General features: G+C 35.3%; 1 protein-coding gene across 1 annotated transcript in view; it reads right to left on the reverse strand.

Annotated features, from left to right (window-relative positions):
* Positions 1–4,164: 4,164 nt before the first annotated feature.
* LOC150077070 (U11/U12 small nuclear ribonucleoprotein 48 kDa protein-like) overlaps positions 4,165–19,698 on the reverse strand; it is a 144,176-nt gene continuing 128,642 nt past the window's right edge. Inside the window, exons 8-9 of the mRNA XM_090386089.1 lie at positions 17,999–18,217; positions 4,165–4,220 (exon numbers count right to left, since the gene is read on the reverse strand). Of these exons, the coding sequence (XP_090242215.1) occupies positions 18,025–18,217 (193 nt within the window). The 3' untranslated portion in view covers positions 4,165–4,220; positions 17,999–18,024. The remainder of the gene's footprint in view (positions 4,221–17,998; positions 18,218–19,698) is intronic.

Consider the following 19,698-nt stretch of genomic DNA (forward strand, 5'->3'; position numbering starts at 1 on the left):
CCTTATTTAGCATTGTCTTAACAATGCAGTATCAATACCGATGTCGGTATTGACATTAGACTAAGGTGGTGATCCTGCCTTCATTCTGTTTCAATTCAGATTTTTCCATCTTCTCTTGTATCTATCTCTAAAGCAGTGGTTCTCAAACTTTTTAATGTGAAGACACCCTAAATCCATTATGAAAAATTTCTGGCAATCCCAGGAATTTTTCATAATGGATTTAGGAAACTGCTTCTGAATCTGCTTTTCCATCCATATTAATAGCTTCACCATCTTTGATATAGCACCTGGATGCTGATTTGTGGTCACTGTTGATCCTTTAACATGTTCTTTTATACACACTGTACCTTAAAATAGTATTCACTGTTGAAGCAGCGAGACCTAATTACATGCAATAGATGACAAACTTTGTCCTGCTTCATACTTCTTAATTAATCATCTTCATTTCTAAATCAATTTTGTTTTGTTTCCTAGCACTGCCAGCACTTGCACTTTCAATTGGTCCCTTTCCCTTCACCTTTGTAAAAAGTAAATAGGAATGAAGAGAAGATGCTGAAAATTTGTTTTTTATATAGTTGAAGATTTCACCATAATACCGTAATGTAAAAACCCACACAATTTCAGTTATCAGTATTATCGTATATGCAATAAGATCGAGTTTACTACCCTTTTATAATAGATTGTGCTAACAGAAAAGCCCAATAAACCGGAAGGTGCAAATTGTTTTATGATAGTGACCTCCAGAAATGTGTTTTAGAAAAATATCGCAAAGGCGTTCAAAATTAATTCTTATAACGGAACATATGATAACGAAAGTGTAGTGCAATTTCCATTATAAAAATGACCTTTCATAGAGATAAACAGCTTAGTTATATAGTGAAAATTTCAACTTAGAGGTCTTGGAATGAATTACCAAAAAAAAAAAAAAAAAAAAAAAAAAAAGTGTTATTGGTTTCACATTACGATATTTTCACGATACCTCCGGTTATTCCTACGGGATGCAAAACACACTTCCACAATTTTTTTAAGTTTGCACCGGCCAGCAAAAACTTACATAAAGTCGAATTTCCATAAGTCTAGCATTACGTAAGCCAGGGAGTGCTTGTATTTGTGGGGAAAGGTAGAAAAAATTTCAGATTTTTAATTAGTACGTGGGAACATCATTTTTGAAGGGTACCTGTGATATGCCCCTTCATTACTGCCAAGTTAACAGTAAAGTTGTTTGTGCAGCAGCCTGATATCAGTGAACTTGAATCATTACAATATAGCATGGACCTTGCAATTTGTCAAAACTTTACCCTTCAAAAGAAGCAATTACTGAGGCCCAACAAAGGTTAAATCATCACTCCAAGGATCACTTTATGCCTATTACAGGAGTAAATTCAGATTTCCAAACTAACCAAGTCTACATCTAATGTGAACATTTTCATTAAAGAATATGTCATTTGTCATACAAATCAAACAAGATCATTTTATCCACTTAAAAAAAAAAAAAAAAAAAATTGATGAAATAGCTAAAGATACCAATACATTAAACAATTCTTTTAATACTACAAGAATAAAGCAGTGTTTCTCAAGGAATGAATGAGGTAATCACGTTTTTATTATGCCAGACAAGTATGTCTCTGATACAATAAAAATCTTCATAAACCTGGTTGCTCCACTTATTCTACTATTGTTGATTATCATGATTTGACCTTCTCTAATTATCTTCCTCTTTAGTTACATTACTTTCCCACTGCTTACATCTTTCATTTAAGGTATCAGACACTTGTAATTTATTCTCACAGTTACAAGGAATACAGATAAAAACTGATAATGTTCTTGCCTACCTTGATGTTCTTCGTCATATCATCATATAGTGTAGATGTTGAGTCTGCTTAGCTAAAATGAAGGGGTTGCTGGAATTAGATTTTCATTAAAGAAATGTGCAACACTTCAGGTGTAATAAAAAGCCCTTTTGTTTCTATCATTAATAAAATGTTGCAAGCCTAATTTACACACATTTGGGAAGAACAAATGTGTCTATTGACTGACAGACTTTTAGCACAATTTAATACTTTTCAGCCACAGCATAAAGAAATTAGTATTACAAATTAAGGTACAGTGCAGTAAAATACTGTTCTTATCCTGACGACTTAAGTAATGAATTGAACAATAAAAGACAAACTTTCAGGGATAGGTCCTATCCTCTTTCATTAATTAATAATACCCTATCTCAGTTAAAGAATAAAATGTCTGTCCCTCATAGTCCTGGGGTGGAGAAATCCATTACAGGCCTTCAACACAGTTTTAATTATTCTCTCATAGTTTGTTAGGAGGTAAAATCAAATAAATCTTACATAGCACCAACATTAAAGTTTTTTTTTTTTTTTTTCAACTTACTCTAAACTAGGTTTTTGTTTTTCCCAGAAACCTTAGTAAATCTATAATTTAATATCTTAACAATATATCTTTTTAAATCGCAAGAAGGTTGGTATCTAACTGTCAACAAGCAGATACCACCTCTTCTAGACATGGATTAAGCAACTGCCCCAGTTATCTGAAGTTCCATGTAAATAGTTAAAAATACAATGGACCCCCTTTACAATTGGTTCGCTGTACAATCAAATCACGTTATGATGGACTCACCATAGTAAAGTACCGTTCACTATATGATGTGTAGTAAGCGCCAGTCATTGTGATCACGTTTGTGAGTTGAATTTTAATTATATTAAACAGCGATTCTAATTACCAAAAATAATAGAAATATTATCCACAGGCTATAAAAGTAAAGATATATTAAGCACAAATTTACCCTTTATTACCTTACCAATTAAAAAATTAAATGATTCGTGAAAATCAGAAGAATTAATATGTACATACTAACTAGTTGACATTTGTGGGCGGAGGTTAAAATTTAAAACAAAAAGATAAGCAATCAATAACAAAGAATACAGCACACACAAATTGCAAGTACACGATACAAGTGAGAATGGAGTAACAAGTTACGAAGCTTTAAAAATAGGATTGAAGAGAAGATTCTGAAAATTAATTTTTTTATATGATCGAAGATTCCATGGAAGTGTAAACACATTTCACCATAATAACCCACAGAATTCCAGCTGTCAGTATTATCGCAAATTCAATAAGATCAAGTTTACTATCCATTTATGATAGACTGCATTAACTTGCCCAATAAACAGGTGACTGCTAATTGTTTTATGGTTGTGACCTCCAGAAATCCGACTGAACCATGTGGTACGATCGGAGACAATCATAGGGTAATCTCCAGTGCTGCGGTCTCCTGTCCCAATTAAACGAAGTAAACCCTGGCTATTTTCTCGACTGGGTTCTGTTTTATAAGATTTGCCCCAAATAAATGGTGGCCAAAAAACTGGAATCCACTGTATTAATTTTTTATCAACCAATCAGAGAGATGCCCTCCTCACTCCCCATGCATTTGCTTCCTGTATTATTGAAATTCTGTTCTTCTCACACTCACATTTTAAGTGTATTTGGAAATAGATGATGCCAAAAAACTTAGTGAGTTTAATGCTGCTGTTTTTACAACCAATATTTTAATTTACAGTCCTTGCAAGAAATTCCCTATTAGATGATGTCAGTCTCTTTTTTATTTTATTCTTTTCCTGTGCAGATTACAAAAATATGTAAATAAGTAAATAAATAAGACGATTAATGGATAAAGAAGCTTTGCTCGATCATTTAATTTATATCAAAATTTGTTATTTTGAAGTTCTGATATAATTAGTTTTTAATTACCTTTTAGTTTTTATTACAAAAATTGAAAAAAATAATTTATATATTTTCCTGTTGCTTTTTTTTTTTTCCCCCAGTGTACTAAAGAACACTAACATGGTGGAATTTTTCAACAACTGACTTAAAAGTCACTTAAAATAAGCATTTAAGGACATGAACATTAATTTGAAAACATTCTAACTTTCCCTCTCATACACACTAGACAGCAAAAATTACCAGAAATACATCCACTTTACATTTCTCAGAATATTTATTATTATCTCATCACCCATATTTTAAAATAATAATATTAACAACAGTTTCAAAATTCAAATGCTGATTCTTAATACAGCTAGAAAATTATCCTACATTTAGAAACTATATTTATTTTTATGAATGTTTCCCTGCAGCAACCTTTATAATTCATACTTGCATGATGAAGAATTTCATTATGCCGTCATGGTCCATAAAGGTACAACTAACTGAAATAAATATGAAATATAATTGTGATACTAAAATTTCCAAGTTTTTTAAATAAATAAATAAACAAATATATTATTTTTTTATAGGAGCATAATTAATTATAATGCAAAGTAGCATATGCTAGACTAATGGCTGAACATTACATTTGTCTTTTTAACACAGGAACAATATATATGAAGGTAATAGAAAAGCAATATACATAACACTAATAGAAAATAATCACACATTCTTGGCTGCTCGTATGAGCAGCCAAGTATGTGTGATTTATTATTATTACCTCATCATCTAATTACAAGCAGCCAAGTATGTCGGCCACGAGCAAAAACAATGCACTAAAGCTCTGCATTAGAAAAAATAATAAAAATTTTTAAAAAAATTATATACACACATAAGCCACCTATTGAATGGTTTGTTATAGCTAGGCCTTACGATTCACTACACTGTCAGCTAGGTTTGGGAATATATTACACATGAACACTTTAGCAGTTTAATGCTATAATAATAGCCAGCCCAACAGATAGCAGCCTATATGCAAATCAGAGCCAGTCACAATTTATCCATAATGTGGATAAATTGTGGTGATTAACAGGAACTAGCAAATTAGGCAAAATAAGGATATAAATAGCATCCCTGCTCTCCTTCAGTATTCCAATAGAATACTGAAGGAGAGCAGTGTCAGAATAGTGTCAGAATACAGTTATCACATTAACTGAATTACCAGCATCCCATCTCAAAAGATTGGGAACTGAAAATTCAGTCAATAAAAGCAGATAAAACAGAATGTCATCCCCAAATAATAGAGGTGATCATACTAGTGTAAGTTATGATTAATCTAGGGTTTCATAGAGGATTTGGTGTAGATGTAGAATTGCATATAGGTTGCTAGAGAGTTTGAATAACATAGGTTGGCAACAGATAGCTAAGTTTATTATCTATTATAACTATTTAAAATTTACAACCACAACATAGAGTAATTCATAATTAACAACCTTGAAAATGTAAGGTATAACGTAAAACCAGGTAGCACAATACATATCACGGCACTCAGGAATCTATTAGCTTAGTGTAGTATTGTCAATTAAATTTATTAATCTTATTAATTTTCATCGTTAATCAATTAAATTGTATTTAAACAGAAATCCTGTCCCAGACTAGAGCACCAAAACAATTGGCACAAAGTAGCAGGAGTACTGTAGCTCGGGGGGGAAAAACTGAAGACTGCGATTCTCCAATGCATCACAACCTAAAAAAATGTGCAACTTGTGAAATGTTTGCAGACTTTCTGCAATAGGACATGATCTAGCTGTTTGTTTGTTTGTTATTTGGTTTTTAGGAGCATTAGCAACTAAGGCCATATTGCTCCGGGATATGCGGTGGTCATTCCCTGACCTTTCCGTATTTGGTGGTGACGGGCTCGAACCCCGGTCTAATCAAGAAGCGTGTGCTACGCACTGCTGCTCCTTCCCACCTGGCTAAGGAGGTGCTGTAAAATGATCTAGCCAAGGAAGATGTCTTTGTGTACTAGGTGCAGAGAGTGGGAAGAAATTAGCGTCAGCTCAGTGTTCTGATGGGCATCTATGAGAGTTTGAAGAATAGTGTAAAAGACCCTAGAAGGAATTAAAATAGGGCCATCAAGCTCTCAGCTATCCAACGCAATGCCAAAGCTCTCTTGTGTATCAGGCAACACATGCAATCTTCAAGACAGAATGCACTGGTTACACAAGAGCTAGTTATTGTCGATGATCCTATTGTCAGGGAAACGGGAAATACTGTGCAAAAAGGAAAGGTGGAATAGGACCAGGGACAAAAGTTGTTATTGTAGAGCAGGTCTCTTTTAAGAGCACAAAAGGTGATATTATTATATACGGCACTAATGACATTAAGAGTGGATCTGCAGACTTAATAAGTACAGGTCAGTGTTGGGAAAAAAAAAAAAAAAAAAAAAAATTGTTAATTAGGATTAAATTTTAGTGTCTGCAATTCTGCCCAGACATGATAGGGGGGAGTATATGATGAGATCCTTGTCAATTAATTTGGTCCTGGTGAGATTGTGCAAGGCTTGGGGTAGAATTTTTCTGAGCATTGTCTGTGCTTGTTAATTGGAGAAACTGTTTCTACAGGGATGGGATACACTTAAATAAAAAGGATGCAAGAATATTTGCTGATGCTATCAGCAAATTATTGAGAAATGCTAGCTGGGTCAGAAAACTTCCAGCTTAGCAGGGGGATACAGCAATTAATAGATTAACAATAGCTGCAGGGAGAGGTGAAAGTGATTTTTGCACTGCTTCTATTAGAACATGCAGCAGCCTAGAAAGCAAATTACCAGGGATTTTAAGGAGTGCTGGGAGTCATGGAACAAGTAAATACATGGGCTGTGTTAGGGTAACTAAGAGTAAGAACAGGTACATGTATACCTGCATGTACACAAATGCTAGAAGTATAGTAAATAAATTCGAAGTTGAATGCATTTGAAGTGCTGGTCAAGACATCAAAGGCAGATATTGTTGGGATATTAGAGACATGGTGTAACACAGATGTAAGGAATGCAGAATTGGAATTTGGAGAGTACAATGTGTACAGGAAGGGTTATTCAGTTAGTTAAGAAATACATGAAGTTTAAGGCATTGTACCCAGTTGACATTTGTAAATATTGCAATGTTGAGTAAGTTTGGTGTAACATAAGCACTGGGAAAGCAAATATGGGAGTAGGAGTGTGTTATAAGCCTAATGACTAATAAGTACAATGAACAATTGTGCACAGAATGAGAATGGGCCAGTAAATCAGAATGTCTTATAACTGGGGATTTTACCTTCCCAGATACTAACTAAAACTTCAGAGGTGGTCACTCACACACTAGCAAGATTTGTGCATTTATTGTTTTCTACAGCTGCTGCTGTTTGAGAGAAACCAGAGGGAATAATACTCTTGATCTGATTATCAGCAGTGATTATTCATGCATTAGGAATCTGCAGATAAAGGAACCACTAGGTGACAGTGATCACAGGGCACTGATGTGGGATTTACTCAAAGATGGGATGTAACTACCATCAGGGGTAAGGGTAAAGATTTTTGTTTCGAAGAAGTGACTACAGTGGTCTCACACAGTTTTTAAATTCTATATGGTGGGACCAAATTATGATGTTCCCCCAACAGCAAATTCTAAATGGGAAGCATTCAAGGAGGCTTTTCACACCAAGAAATACTGTTAAAGGTTTAGGCCTAAGTGGATGTCAGATAGTAGTAGTGGCATGTGTTGCAAGAAAGCAAGCTTAGCATCAGCCAAAAAACAAAAAGAAAAATTTAAAAAAAAAAAAAATGTCATTTCAAATATCCATTTCCTCAAAGTTTGTCCAGTTCCTCCCCGATTTTATTTAAACTATCAGCTTCCATGACAGATGGAAGTTTGTTCCAGCAATCAACTACCTGCTGGCTAAAGGCAAATTAACACACATCTATTTTATAACTGTCTATCCTCAATTTAAATTTATGCCCCCTAAGGTTTGTAATCTCAGCAAAAGGAAGACTCCCATCAGAATTGAGTCTGCTCAACCTATTCAAGGCCTTATACACCTCAACCAGATCACCTCACACCAAAGGCAGGAGCAGCAGTACATAGCACACGCTTATTGATTAGACCGGGGTTCGAGCCCGTGACCACCAAATACGGTGGATGCAGAAAAGAAATGACATAGATAGTTGCTAATGCTCCTAAAAACCAAATAACAACAACCTCCTTAAAATGAGGCCTCCGGACCAGTACACAGTACTCAAGGAGTGGCCTGAGCATTGGCTTCTACAAAGGTATAATCATCTTTTCCCTACTAGCAAAATTCCTGTATATCACTGACAATACCCCATGACCTGCTCCGGCAGCCAATCTGCACTGCTCAGAAAACTTCATATCTGACTGCACAATTCAGTTTATTGTGGCAAGGGGATAACCCCTGTTTAAGAACCTGATAGTTAATATTCGTATTTCTGAGCCAAAAGCAGATTCCGTCGTCGAATATTTATAGGCAATTAGAAATTGATTAAAGATAATCGATCTTTTGTAGGTGAACGGGTGATAGCTATTATAATGTAGAAGCATACTGGTGTTTGTAGGTTTTCGATAGACGCTAAATTGGATTTTATTCGAGTCCCGAGTAAGCGTGAAATTTAGAGTTTAATGACTTTGTATCCGTATCCTCCCTTTCCAATGTAAATTTGAGTCTAGAATGAATATTATTAAATGAATGTAAAATGTCTTGGATAGTAGTACTATCAGTAATAACTAGAACATCGTCTAAATACCTCCCATAGTATGTGATTCAGGGTTGAAAAGGTGTCAAATGTATATGCTCAATCATTGAGAGATAGATCTCTGACATTAAGCCACTCAGGCTGAAACCCATTGGCAATCCAAAAATTTGTCTGTTCACCTTGTCTTGAAAGGTGATACAGTTGGCCTCAACTAACAGTTTAATTAAGTGAAAAATTTCCTTAGTAGGTAGCTTCGTATAATTAATCGGTGTCGAGTTTTTATTTAACATATCCCAAATAATATCTAATGTGTATTCAACGTTTACATTCGTATATAAGGAGGTTTAATTTAGAAATCAAATTACACGAGAATTTGGTTAATGTTCGGGGGCCATATTTCATCTCCGATGTGTGGACCTTTATGTGAATGCACGAAGACAAATAATCACTATTTAATTTTCAGGTTCAACCCTATTCGGTAATTTTCATTCCTGTGATCACAACATACGGTCGAAAAGCGTTGTCAGCTTCAGGAAGGAAAATCAGTTTGAATATTTTCGTTAGATTCTTTTTAATTTTTAATTGCATTAAATTGATTTTTAATTATTTATTTTTTAATCTAATGTAAGTTTTCGATTTTTTTGTTTTAATTTCTGGAGAGTATCATATGGAAATGTTCTACGTACTATATTGAGGTAAACTCCTCTTATCATTTTACAAATATTAATATAAACGTAGAACGTATTGAGTATTACAGCTCTGATTCATACTATCTAATTCATTTTTAAACTCTTATTGACTATTTCATTCACTTCCTGTCTCTCCAGGTGTAACCTATCAATACACACAATTATAGGGGATTTTTTGAATGGCTTGGTGTAAAATTACATTAAATCAACACTAAGATACTCGGCCCAAAGTTACCATATTTCTTTTCTAAAATATTGCCTTCAAAACAACATCGTTCTGAAGTTTGCCAGGGTTAATTTAAATCAAAAAATTTCAGGCATAAAACAACTAACACTGGCCACATCGTGTAATATTGTTAAGCTTGCCTTAAAATCTCGATATTCGAATAAACAAAAATACCTTTCCCAGGTTAGGAAGCTTCGCAATAAATTAAAAAATTATCTACATCTGAACGACTGGTCTGTATTGAAGACCTGCATAGATTTGCAACGGGAAGCACAGGCCTCAGAAATAAAAAAACAGACACGTTAATAAATTGCAAACATTATCGGATAGGTCAAGACACATTCATGCGAATTCTAACACATTGTCGCGGTGTTGCGACCAAGTACATACGAGTTGGGTGACAACCCCCCCACAGACACAACGTACTACCACAGAATACATCAGCTAGTTCACGAACACCCCCTCACCCAGTATTCAACGAACCGACATATCAACAGGTTACAAATCTTTCCTCATGTACGCTATCGCAGGACCAGATTTCACTTTTAACCAAAGGACTAAATTATAACTTACCACCTCAAAAACTAGCTAAAAAACAATGCATAATTGATATTGAATTTGGACTTCATAATGTTCCACAAAAAGATTTATTTATTCAACAAGTTAACCAACTCGTGAATAACATAAAAGAAACGCAACTTCCTAAATTGATTACAGTTCAATTGACAATGGGGAAATAAGGACATTATACAGAGGGCAGATAAAGGAGATACAGTGGTAATACTAGATAAACCTGATTATATTAATAAATTAGATTCAGTTCTTTCAGATACCTCCACTTATCTTGAAGTAGACCCGGCACTGTTTATCAATTTGGTAAATCAATACAATAAAACGTTAACCCCGTATCAAAAAAACGACATTACTATGGCCCAGTTAAAGGAATTGAAGGCCAGAACATACAATAATCCTGGACTTTTCGGTCAGATAAAATTACACAAGAGTAGATTTCCTATTTGACCTATTGTTTTCTACAGGAACTTGGCATTTTCATCCTTAGCCACACATGTATATAGCATTATAAAACCCTTTAGACAGGCGATACAATTTGGGATTAAGAACTACGATACATTATTTAATAATCTTAAAGACTGTAGACTTGGTGACAATGACAATTTATTCTCCCTAGAGGTTACCTCGTTATATATGAATGTAAACGTTGAACATTAGATATTATTTGGGATATGTTAAATAAAAACTCGACAACGATTAATTATATGAAGCTAGCACTTAAGAAATTTTTCACTTAATTAAACTGTTAGTTGAGGCCAACTGTATCACCTTTCGAGACAAGGTGTACAAATTTTTGGATTGCCAATGGGTTTCAGCCCGAGAGGCTTAATGTCAGAGATCTATCTCTCAACGATTTCGACCCCGTATCACTTACTATGGGAGGTATTTAGATGATGTTCTAGTTATTACTGATAGTAGTACTATCCAAGACATTTTACATTCATTTAATAATATTCATTCTAGACTCAAATTTACATTGGAAAGGGAGGATACAGATACAAAGTCATTAAACTTTCTAAATTTCACACTTACTCGGGACTCGAATAAAATCAAATTGAGCATCTATCGAAAACATACAAACACCGGTATGCTTCTACATTTTAATAGCTGTCACCCGTTCACTTACAAAAGATCAATTATCTTTAATCAATTTCTAAATGCCTATAAATATTCAACGACGGAATCTGCTTTGGGCTCAGAAATACAAATATTAACTATCAGGTTCTTAAACAGTGGTTATCCCCTTGCCACAATACACCGAATTAGGGTACAGGTTAAGGATAGGATACAAAATACTACACCTGAACTTACTCCTATTCTTTGCCGCCTTTTTTCACTTTCTTATTCCAAAGGTGTTTTTCCTTCTGCTTGGAAATTTGCTCATATCCAGCCAGTTCCTAAAAACGGTGACAAATCTCTCCCATCCAATTATCGTCCCATTGAAATTACTTCTACTCTTTCTAAAGTAATGGAGAAATCAATTAACTGCCAACTCTTAAACTACCTAGAAACCTTCCGTCTGATCAACGATCGCCAGTATGGATTCTGTCAGTGTCAATCCACTGGTGATATTCTGGCTTATGGTACCCATTTATGGACTAATTCAATGGAAAGGTTCGGTGAAACACAAGTAGTTGCTCTTGACATCTCAAAGGCTTTTGATCATGTTTGGCATAAAGGTCTTCTAAACAAGCTTCCATCTTATGGTTTGCCAACTGTTTTTAGTAATTGGTTATCCAGTTTTCTCTCTGATCGCTCACTGAGAATGATGGTAGATGGCTCTCTGTCTTCTAACTTCTCCACCAATGCTGGTGTCCCCCAAGGTTCAGTTCTTTCCCCCACTCTTTTCCTCTTGTATATTAATGACCTTCTTCCATTGACTGGAAATCCTATCCATAGTTTTGCTGATGATAGCACATTGCATTCCACTTTCCAATTTCAGAAACCTTATCTTGCTCAATCAGCTTCAACTTCTCGAAAATCTGCTACCAATTCCTTAAATCCCGATCCGATCTTCAGGTAATTCTCTAGTGGGGCAAAGACAACTTAGTTGATTTCAACCCTTCTAAAACTCAGTCTTGTCTTATATCTCGCAAAAAGTATTCTTCTGCTCCTATGCTTATCTTTAGTGACACTCCGATTTCTAGGCAAAATGATATATCTCTTTTGGGGATTGCCCTGATTTCTAATCTCACTTGGCACAAGCACATTACAAATATTACTTCATCTGCATCTAAAAAACTTGGTTTTCTCTTTCGCTCTCGGTGTTACTTTTCTTCAAAACAGCTGCTCACTCTGTATAAATCGTAAATCCACCCTGCTATGGAATGTTGTTCCCACATCTGGGGTGGTGCCCCCGAAACCTCTCTCCATTCACTGTCTCATAGACGTACTGTTTTTATGCTGCATACCTCTTCTATAGATACTTCCATGGGCACTGTTCTTCTGAATTGGCTTCTATAATTCCCGCTCTTTCTTTCAAAACAGTCTGAACACGTGCCGCCACCAGCCAACATCCATTTACTGTCCAACTTCAAACCCACAGAACCAACTTTTCATCTTCCTCGTTTATTCATTCAACTGCCGTTTTCTGGAACAACCTTCCTTCATACCAAATATCTTCTTTCGTCTTATCAACCTCCAACCCAAGGACAGTAGTAAGTACTATAGGTTCTAATACCTCTCGTGTTTGGGGTTTATATAAAAAAAAAAAGACAAAAACAATAGTAATATCAACAAATACTTTATTTCTGTCCCATATGTTGAACAGTGGCACAAACACCTTAATAGATTGTTTAAAGATGCCGAATTTAAATTTGTGGCCAGACGAATACGGAAATTACATACTATACTATACTGAACAATTGTTCGGTTCTTTCCGCGTTCGCAACACAAATTAATGATCTGGTATACATTTCTTGCTTTGATTGCAAACTCATCTTACCAAGGTTCAACGCGATTTTCTTTGAATATTCGTGAAAATCAACATGAAGCCTCAGTTCGTGCTTCTCGTTCGGCAGCGTCAGAATTAGCCTTTCATGCCATTAACGAAAAACATACTTTTTTATTTAACAAGGCCAAAATACTTAATGTTCAATGTAATTATACGCGACTATTAATTGCAGAAACCGTAGATATTAAATTACACGAGAATTCTGTTAATGTTCGGTGGCCATATTTGATCTCCGATGCATGGACCTTTATGCGCATGCGCAAAGACAAATAATCACTATTGAAGTTTCAGGTTCAACCCTATTTGGTAATTTTCATTCCTGTGATCACGACATGGTCGAAAGGCGTTGTCAGCTTCAGGAAGGAAAATCGTTTTGAATATTTTTGTTAAGATTCTTTTTAATTTTTAATTGTGTTAAATTGGTTTTTAATTATTTATTTTTTACTCTAATGTAAATTTTCTATTTTTTCATTCTAATTTCTGGAGAGTATCATACGGAAGTGTTCTACATACTATATTGAGGTAAACTCTTCTTATTATTTTACAAATATTAATATCAACGTAGAACGTATTGAGTATTACAGCTCTGATTCATACTATCTAAGATTATTTAATGAAAAAACTTTTGAGCATACAGGCCAGAAAAGCTCCTGGAGTTGATGGAATATACCCTATAATCTTAAGGGAGATGGCAAGTGAGTGCACTGAACCGCTGAGACTAATTATGCGAGCATCACTAGACTCTGGGGAGATTCCCTTGGATTGGAAAAGTGCCAATGTATCTCCCAAACATAAGGATGGTTCTATCTAAGAGTGAAGTGGGAAATTATTGACCTGTCAGTATGACTTCAGTGGTAGGGAAAATCATGGACGCAATGCTCAAGGCTGGAATTCAGGATCATTTGGATAGAATTGAAATTCTCAAGGATACTCAGCATGGTTTTGTAAAGGGAAAATCATGTTTAACAAATCTGGTTCGCTATTTCAAAAGGGTCACTCATGTGCTGGATTTAGGGAATAATTTTGACATTGTTTATTTAGATTTCAGCAAAGCTTTTGACTCAGTCTCACATGAGCGGTTGCTTTATAAGCTGGAACAGGTTGGAATCACTGGGAAAATCCTTAGATGGATAGAAGGATGGCTTCAGGGCAGAAGGCAGAGGGTTGTGATAAATGGCTATTCCTCAGATTGGGTTGATGTAAGAAGTGGGGTTCCCCAAGGATCAGTATTAGAACCACTGTTGTTTTTAATTTTCATAAACGACATTGATGAGGGGATAGAGGGCGTGATGTCTAAATTTGCAGATGATGTTAAAATTGGTAGAATAGTTAATGATCACTGTCAAGCTGAGCTTCTTCAGAGAGACCTAGATAGACTTCAGGAATGGTCAGAAAAATGGCAGATATGCTTTAATCCAACAAAGTGTAAGGTATTACACCTGGGAAACAGTAATCCCAAAATAACTTATTCACTTGGAGTTCAACTAAACCCAGTACTGGAGGAAAGGGACTTGGGTGTTACGATACGGTCAGACATTAAATTCTCTGAGCATTGTAAACAGGTTGCAAGGAAGGCCCATGGTGTCCTATCGATGATCTATCGAACTTTTGAAAGTAGAGACAGGGATGTGATAATCCCATTATATAAGGCTTTTGTTATACCACACTTGGAATATTATGTTCAAGTATGGAGACCGCACCTAAAGAAAGACATCGAGCTTCTTGAAAGGGTGCAAAGACAGGTAACTTGCCTGGTGAGATCAGCAAAAGGGCGTCCTTATGAAGAAAGACTTCGAATATGTGGGTTGCAGAGTTTGGAAACGAGACACTTTAGAGGAGATTTGATTGAGGTGTTTAAGGTGCTAAGAGGCATCAGTAAAATGAATGAGTACAAAATTTCAAGATTATAAATGATGCTAGAACTAGGGGACATAAATTCAAGTTACGGGGGGAAATGTTTAGATTGGACTGCAGGAAGTTTTATTTTAGCCAGCGAATTATAAATTACTGGATTAAGTTGCCTACATATGTGTGGTAGAGGCTGAGAGTTTGGGGAAGTTCAAGGGTATCTGGATAGTACCTTCGGGTGAGCGAAACGCATAGGATGATAGGTTTAATTTCCTTTTCTTTTATTATTATTATTTTTTTTATCATTGTTTTATTCAGGTTTTTTTTTTTTTTTTTTATTTTGGCTGGTGCAGCATAAGCCATAGGCTTTCTTGCACCATGCGGCCATTACTAATACTAATAGTGCATATGGGTAGCAATAACCGAAGATAAATGTACCAACTGTATGGTACTACACTCAGGGAAGTGGAAAAGACCTGGTGGTAATCGTGCAGTCAAATATGAAGTTCGCTAAGCCGTGCAGACAGGCTGCCAGCGCAGGTCATGGAGTCTTGTCAATGATATATAGGAATTTTGCTAGCAGGGACAGGGTGGTGATTATCCAGTTATACAAGGCAATGGTCAGGCCACACCTAGAGTACTGTGTATAGGTGTGGAGGCCTCATTTTAGGAAAGATGCAGTGTTGCTAGAACGAGTACAAAGAAGGGCAACAAGATTGGTGATGGAAACAAAAGGGTGCTCTTAACAAGAAAGGCTTAAGTTCTGCAAACTGCAGCACCTGGAGAGTAGGCACCTGTGAGGTGATCTGATTGAGGTGTATAAGACTTTGAATGGATTGAGCAAGCTGAATTCTGATGGTATTATTCCTCTTGCTCAGATTAAGAACCAGAGGGGGCACAGTTTCAAATTGAGTAAAGACAGTTGTAGAACAGATGTGTGGAAATTTGCCTTTAGCCTGCGGGTAGTTGATTGGTGGGAATTCTATTTTTTGTTGTAGAAGTTGATAGCCTAAATAAATTTAAGGCGAGCTGGACAGGCATTTGGAATGAATGGAGGGATGAAATGGGAGGGGTTTCTTTTTTGGCCGATGCTGCATAAGTTTGCTTTCTTGCATCGTATGCCTCTAATAAGGCTAATGACAACATATGATAACAATGAAAGTGTAGTGCAATTTCCATTATAAATATGACCTTTTAGATAGATAAATAGCTTACTAATATAACAAAATTTTCAACTTCCAAGGACTTGGAACGAATTAAGAAAAAAAAAAAAAGACACGTTATTGGGTTCACATTATGATATTTTCACAATACCTCCATTTATCCCTACAGATGCAAAATACATTTCCATATTTTTTTCAGTTTGCACCGGCTGGCAAAAATTTATGTAAAGTCGAATTTGCATAAGTCGAGTATTACGTAAGTCAGGATTTCCTGTATTTCTTTACATGAAATACAAAAAAAAAAAAAAAAAAAAATCAAAATAAGACATTTCAATTTTAAAAAAATAAATAAAAAATAAGACATTTCAACAGAAAAAATAACAACACAAAAGCTGACACAAAAGCAAACTCACATTGCAGAAAGTTTCTTTATATAGAGTAAGCTTCTATAGAGTAATTACACACAGAATAAAACTAAATAAATAAATTTCAACTTCCATAACAAGAAAAGCCATCTAGTATCTGAACAAACAGTGTATAGGTACATCATATGTGGGCGCCTCCGTAGCCAGGTGGGTAGGAGGAGCAGTGCGTAGCACCAGTGTTGCCATTTTAGCGGTTTTCCCGCTAGATTTAGCGGAATTGCTTCAGGTTTAGCGGATAAAAATATGAAATAGCGGATAGCGGATTTTTTAGCGGGAAGAGTATAAATGTTTAGCATTTTATGTATTTTGGCAATGTAACATTTAAATTGAGAAATATTAATTTAAGAAATATTAAATTAATTGTTCAATCAATTATTTAATTAACACTAAAAATAATTCATAATTGAAATAGTAGGGATATCATATTTCATAGTTTTTTTTTTATAAAGTGAAGAATCGGTTTTATATTATTCTGGATTTCCCTGAGGAGAACCCCAACAATTTTACGTAGTTACGCTCGCGGTCAAACGACCTGATCGTTGGGTCATAGCTTTAAATTGTTGAATCAAATCTAAAAATGTGGAAAAAATTCTAATGACGCCTTTTTTTTGAAACCGCAAAGGAATGGCATTGGATAATTTTTCTTCGTCGTATTTGTTTGGCTTCCAAGAAATGCGATCCGAATTACCGACATCTCTTTCAACGTTTCTAATAACCACAGAGCAATAAGGAATAATTATTTCTAATAACCACAGAGCAATAGGTAATAATTATTTCTAATAACCACAGTGTAATAATATCTTAGTATAGTCAGTCCTCGTATAGCACGATAGTTGTATTCCTAGAAATCCTCGTGCAATATAAACAACAGGCCCTATGGGAAAAATTGGGTTAGGTGCCGACCACCCAAGATTGAACACACATTTGTAACCAAAACATTACCAAACACAATAAATAATCGTAATAAAATACGTAAGTATTTTATTACGATTATTACGTATTTTTTTATTACGTAAAGGTCGTAATAAAATATTGCTAATGCTTTTGCTTCTATCGTAAGCAAACTTGTTTTTTGTTTGATTTTATATAAAAACAGATGACAGCCGTTCCATCTCTTCCAATTCTTTGTGTCTTAATCTAATGGATTTTAATTACACTTTTAGTTGTTCCCGCTATGAAAGTTGTTTTTATTTTCTCCGCATTCTTTGTAATTCTCGGCGTTGCCTCATTTAGGCCTGTAGCACGTGCAATATCACGTGGTCTTTCATTTCGCTCAAAGCTCAAAACAAATGAAAATTTTAAAAATTTGGCGGGTCAAGTGCTAAAAATAGCGGATTTTGAGTATGCGGCTAGCGGGAAATATTATTAAGAGTTGGCAACACTGCGTAGCACACGCTTCTTGATTAGACTGGGGTTCGAGCCCGTGACCACCAAATACGGAGGATGCGGAAAAGGTCAGGGAATGACCATCGCATATCCCTGGAGCAATATGGCCTTAGTTGTTAATGGTCCTAAAAAAAACCAAATAACAAAAACATATGTATTAATTTAAAAGTTAATAGGATTTGCTACAGCAAACAATGAAATTACAGAATTGTAAATATTCTATTTATAGTCGAATAGTCACAACAATGATACGGGCAAAACTACATACCTTCATAGGTCTTTCAAATGATTATACTAAGTGGTGCTATTTCTGCTGTGTCTTCTTTCACTTTCATAGTGTCTCCTGTTTTTATAATCATATTTTGAAAATTTCTGATATTTTTCGCACTGAGGACTCTTTTTCCCTCTCCATTGCTGGTATTCATCGTGACTACTACTTTTGTCATCACAATCAAGTGTTGTGCCTATAGAATTTAGATTCTCAATCCTATAAAGATAATTTTTATGTCAATTTATTGAATCAATATATCTTAAGTATACTTAAATTTTCAGACTAGAACATATGCATCCTTCTCATTTCAACTGACTTCATGCCAACACATACACTTTAATACAATAGGAAGTGTTCTTTGCAGAGATCATGATATGAATGTCTGCAAATTTGTGAATAGTGAGGTTTATAATGGCATTATAAGAAAATTGGTGTGATTAGATTTGTAACAGTATTTTTAATTGATTTTAAATTTTTATATTGTTTTTAACCTTTAGATAGATGGGGTGGTGGGGTAATGCTTCTTATCAGAAGCAGCCTGAGTGCGACGATAGCTTTCCCGGATTCAGACATTTCACATACTAGTATAGAGTCTGTATCGTATGAGATAGTTGGAAACAAAGGTATAATGCGAGTAGGAGTAATCTACAGACCAGGTAATTGTGACGATTATGACAAAAGCCTCTACATGCAAATGGAATGGGCAAGTAAGCGTCAATGCCTAATTATGGGTGATTTCAATTTGCCTATAATTGATTGGAGTAAATGGGAAGGAAACTCGACATGGGGAACAAAATTTTTAAATCAACTAAGACAACTGTTATTTGTATCAACATGTTAGGGAAAGTACAAGAGAAAGGAATATCCTAGACCTCATCATCACACATGAATCAGATGACATAACAGGGCTGACAGTAGAGGAACCAGTAGCAGGAAGTGATCACGGAGTTCTACGGTGGATGATGACGAGAGAGGTAGCAGAAGTAAAAGGCAAAGGAATGGTTTTTAATTTCAGAAAAGGAAATTACGATGCCTTAAGGTATTACATGGCCTCTATTAACTGGGTAGACATCGCGCAGAGAATGAATACAATTGAACTGTGGTACGCTTTTAAAACATTAATCAGAGATGCCTTGAATGCATATATACCATTAAAAAAATACTCCACGAGAAGGGTTTCAAGTTGGATGAATAGTGAAGTTGGCACATTACTTGAGCAGAAAAAGGTGGCATGGAAAGGTTACAGAGCAATAAAAAGTATTGAAGCCTATAACAGCTACAAGGTGATGTGTAATAGAGCCACAGAAAAGGTTCGACAGGCAAAGGCAGTTTATGAGAAATCACTAGCAAACAGAGCAAAGAGGGGGAATAAAGAATATAAATGCCAAGAAGTGCAGGACAAACCAGATTGGACCTTTACGTAAGGGAAAGGGGATAGTAATAAATACACGAGCTGCCGTTGCAGATGAACTCAACAGTTATTTTGCATTGATATTTACAAATGAAAAGCCTTTTGTGGCAAAGGGAAATTGTGGGAGCGAAGTTAAAAAATATGTAATTAATGATATTGAAATTTCGCAAGATTATTTAATGAAAAAAACTTTCGAGCCTATAGACCAGTAAGGCTCCTGGAGTTGATGGAATATGCCCTATAATCTTAAGGGAGGTGGCAAGCGAGTGCATTGAACCATTGAGGC

This window comes from Mastigoproctus giganteus, chromosome 12, assembly GCF_048544385.1.
Source record: "Mastigoproctus giganteus isolate SK-2022 chromosome 12, ASM4854438v1, whole genome shotgun sequence".
Classification (NCBI taxonomy): Eukaryota; Metazoa; Arthropoda; class Arachnida; order Uropygi; family Thelyphonidae; genus Mastigoproctus; species Mastigoproctus giganteus.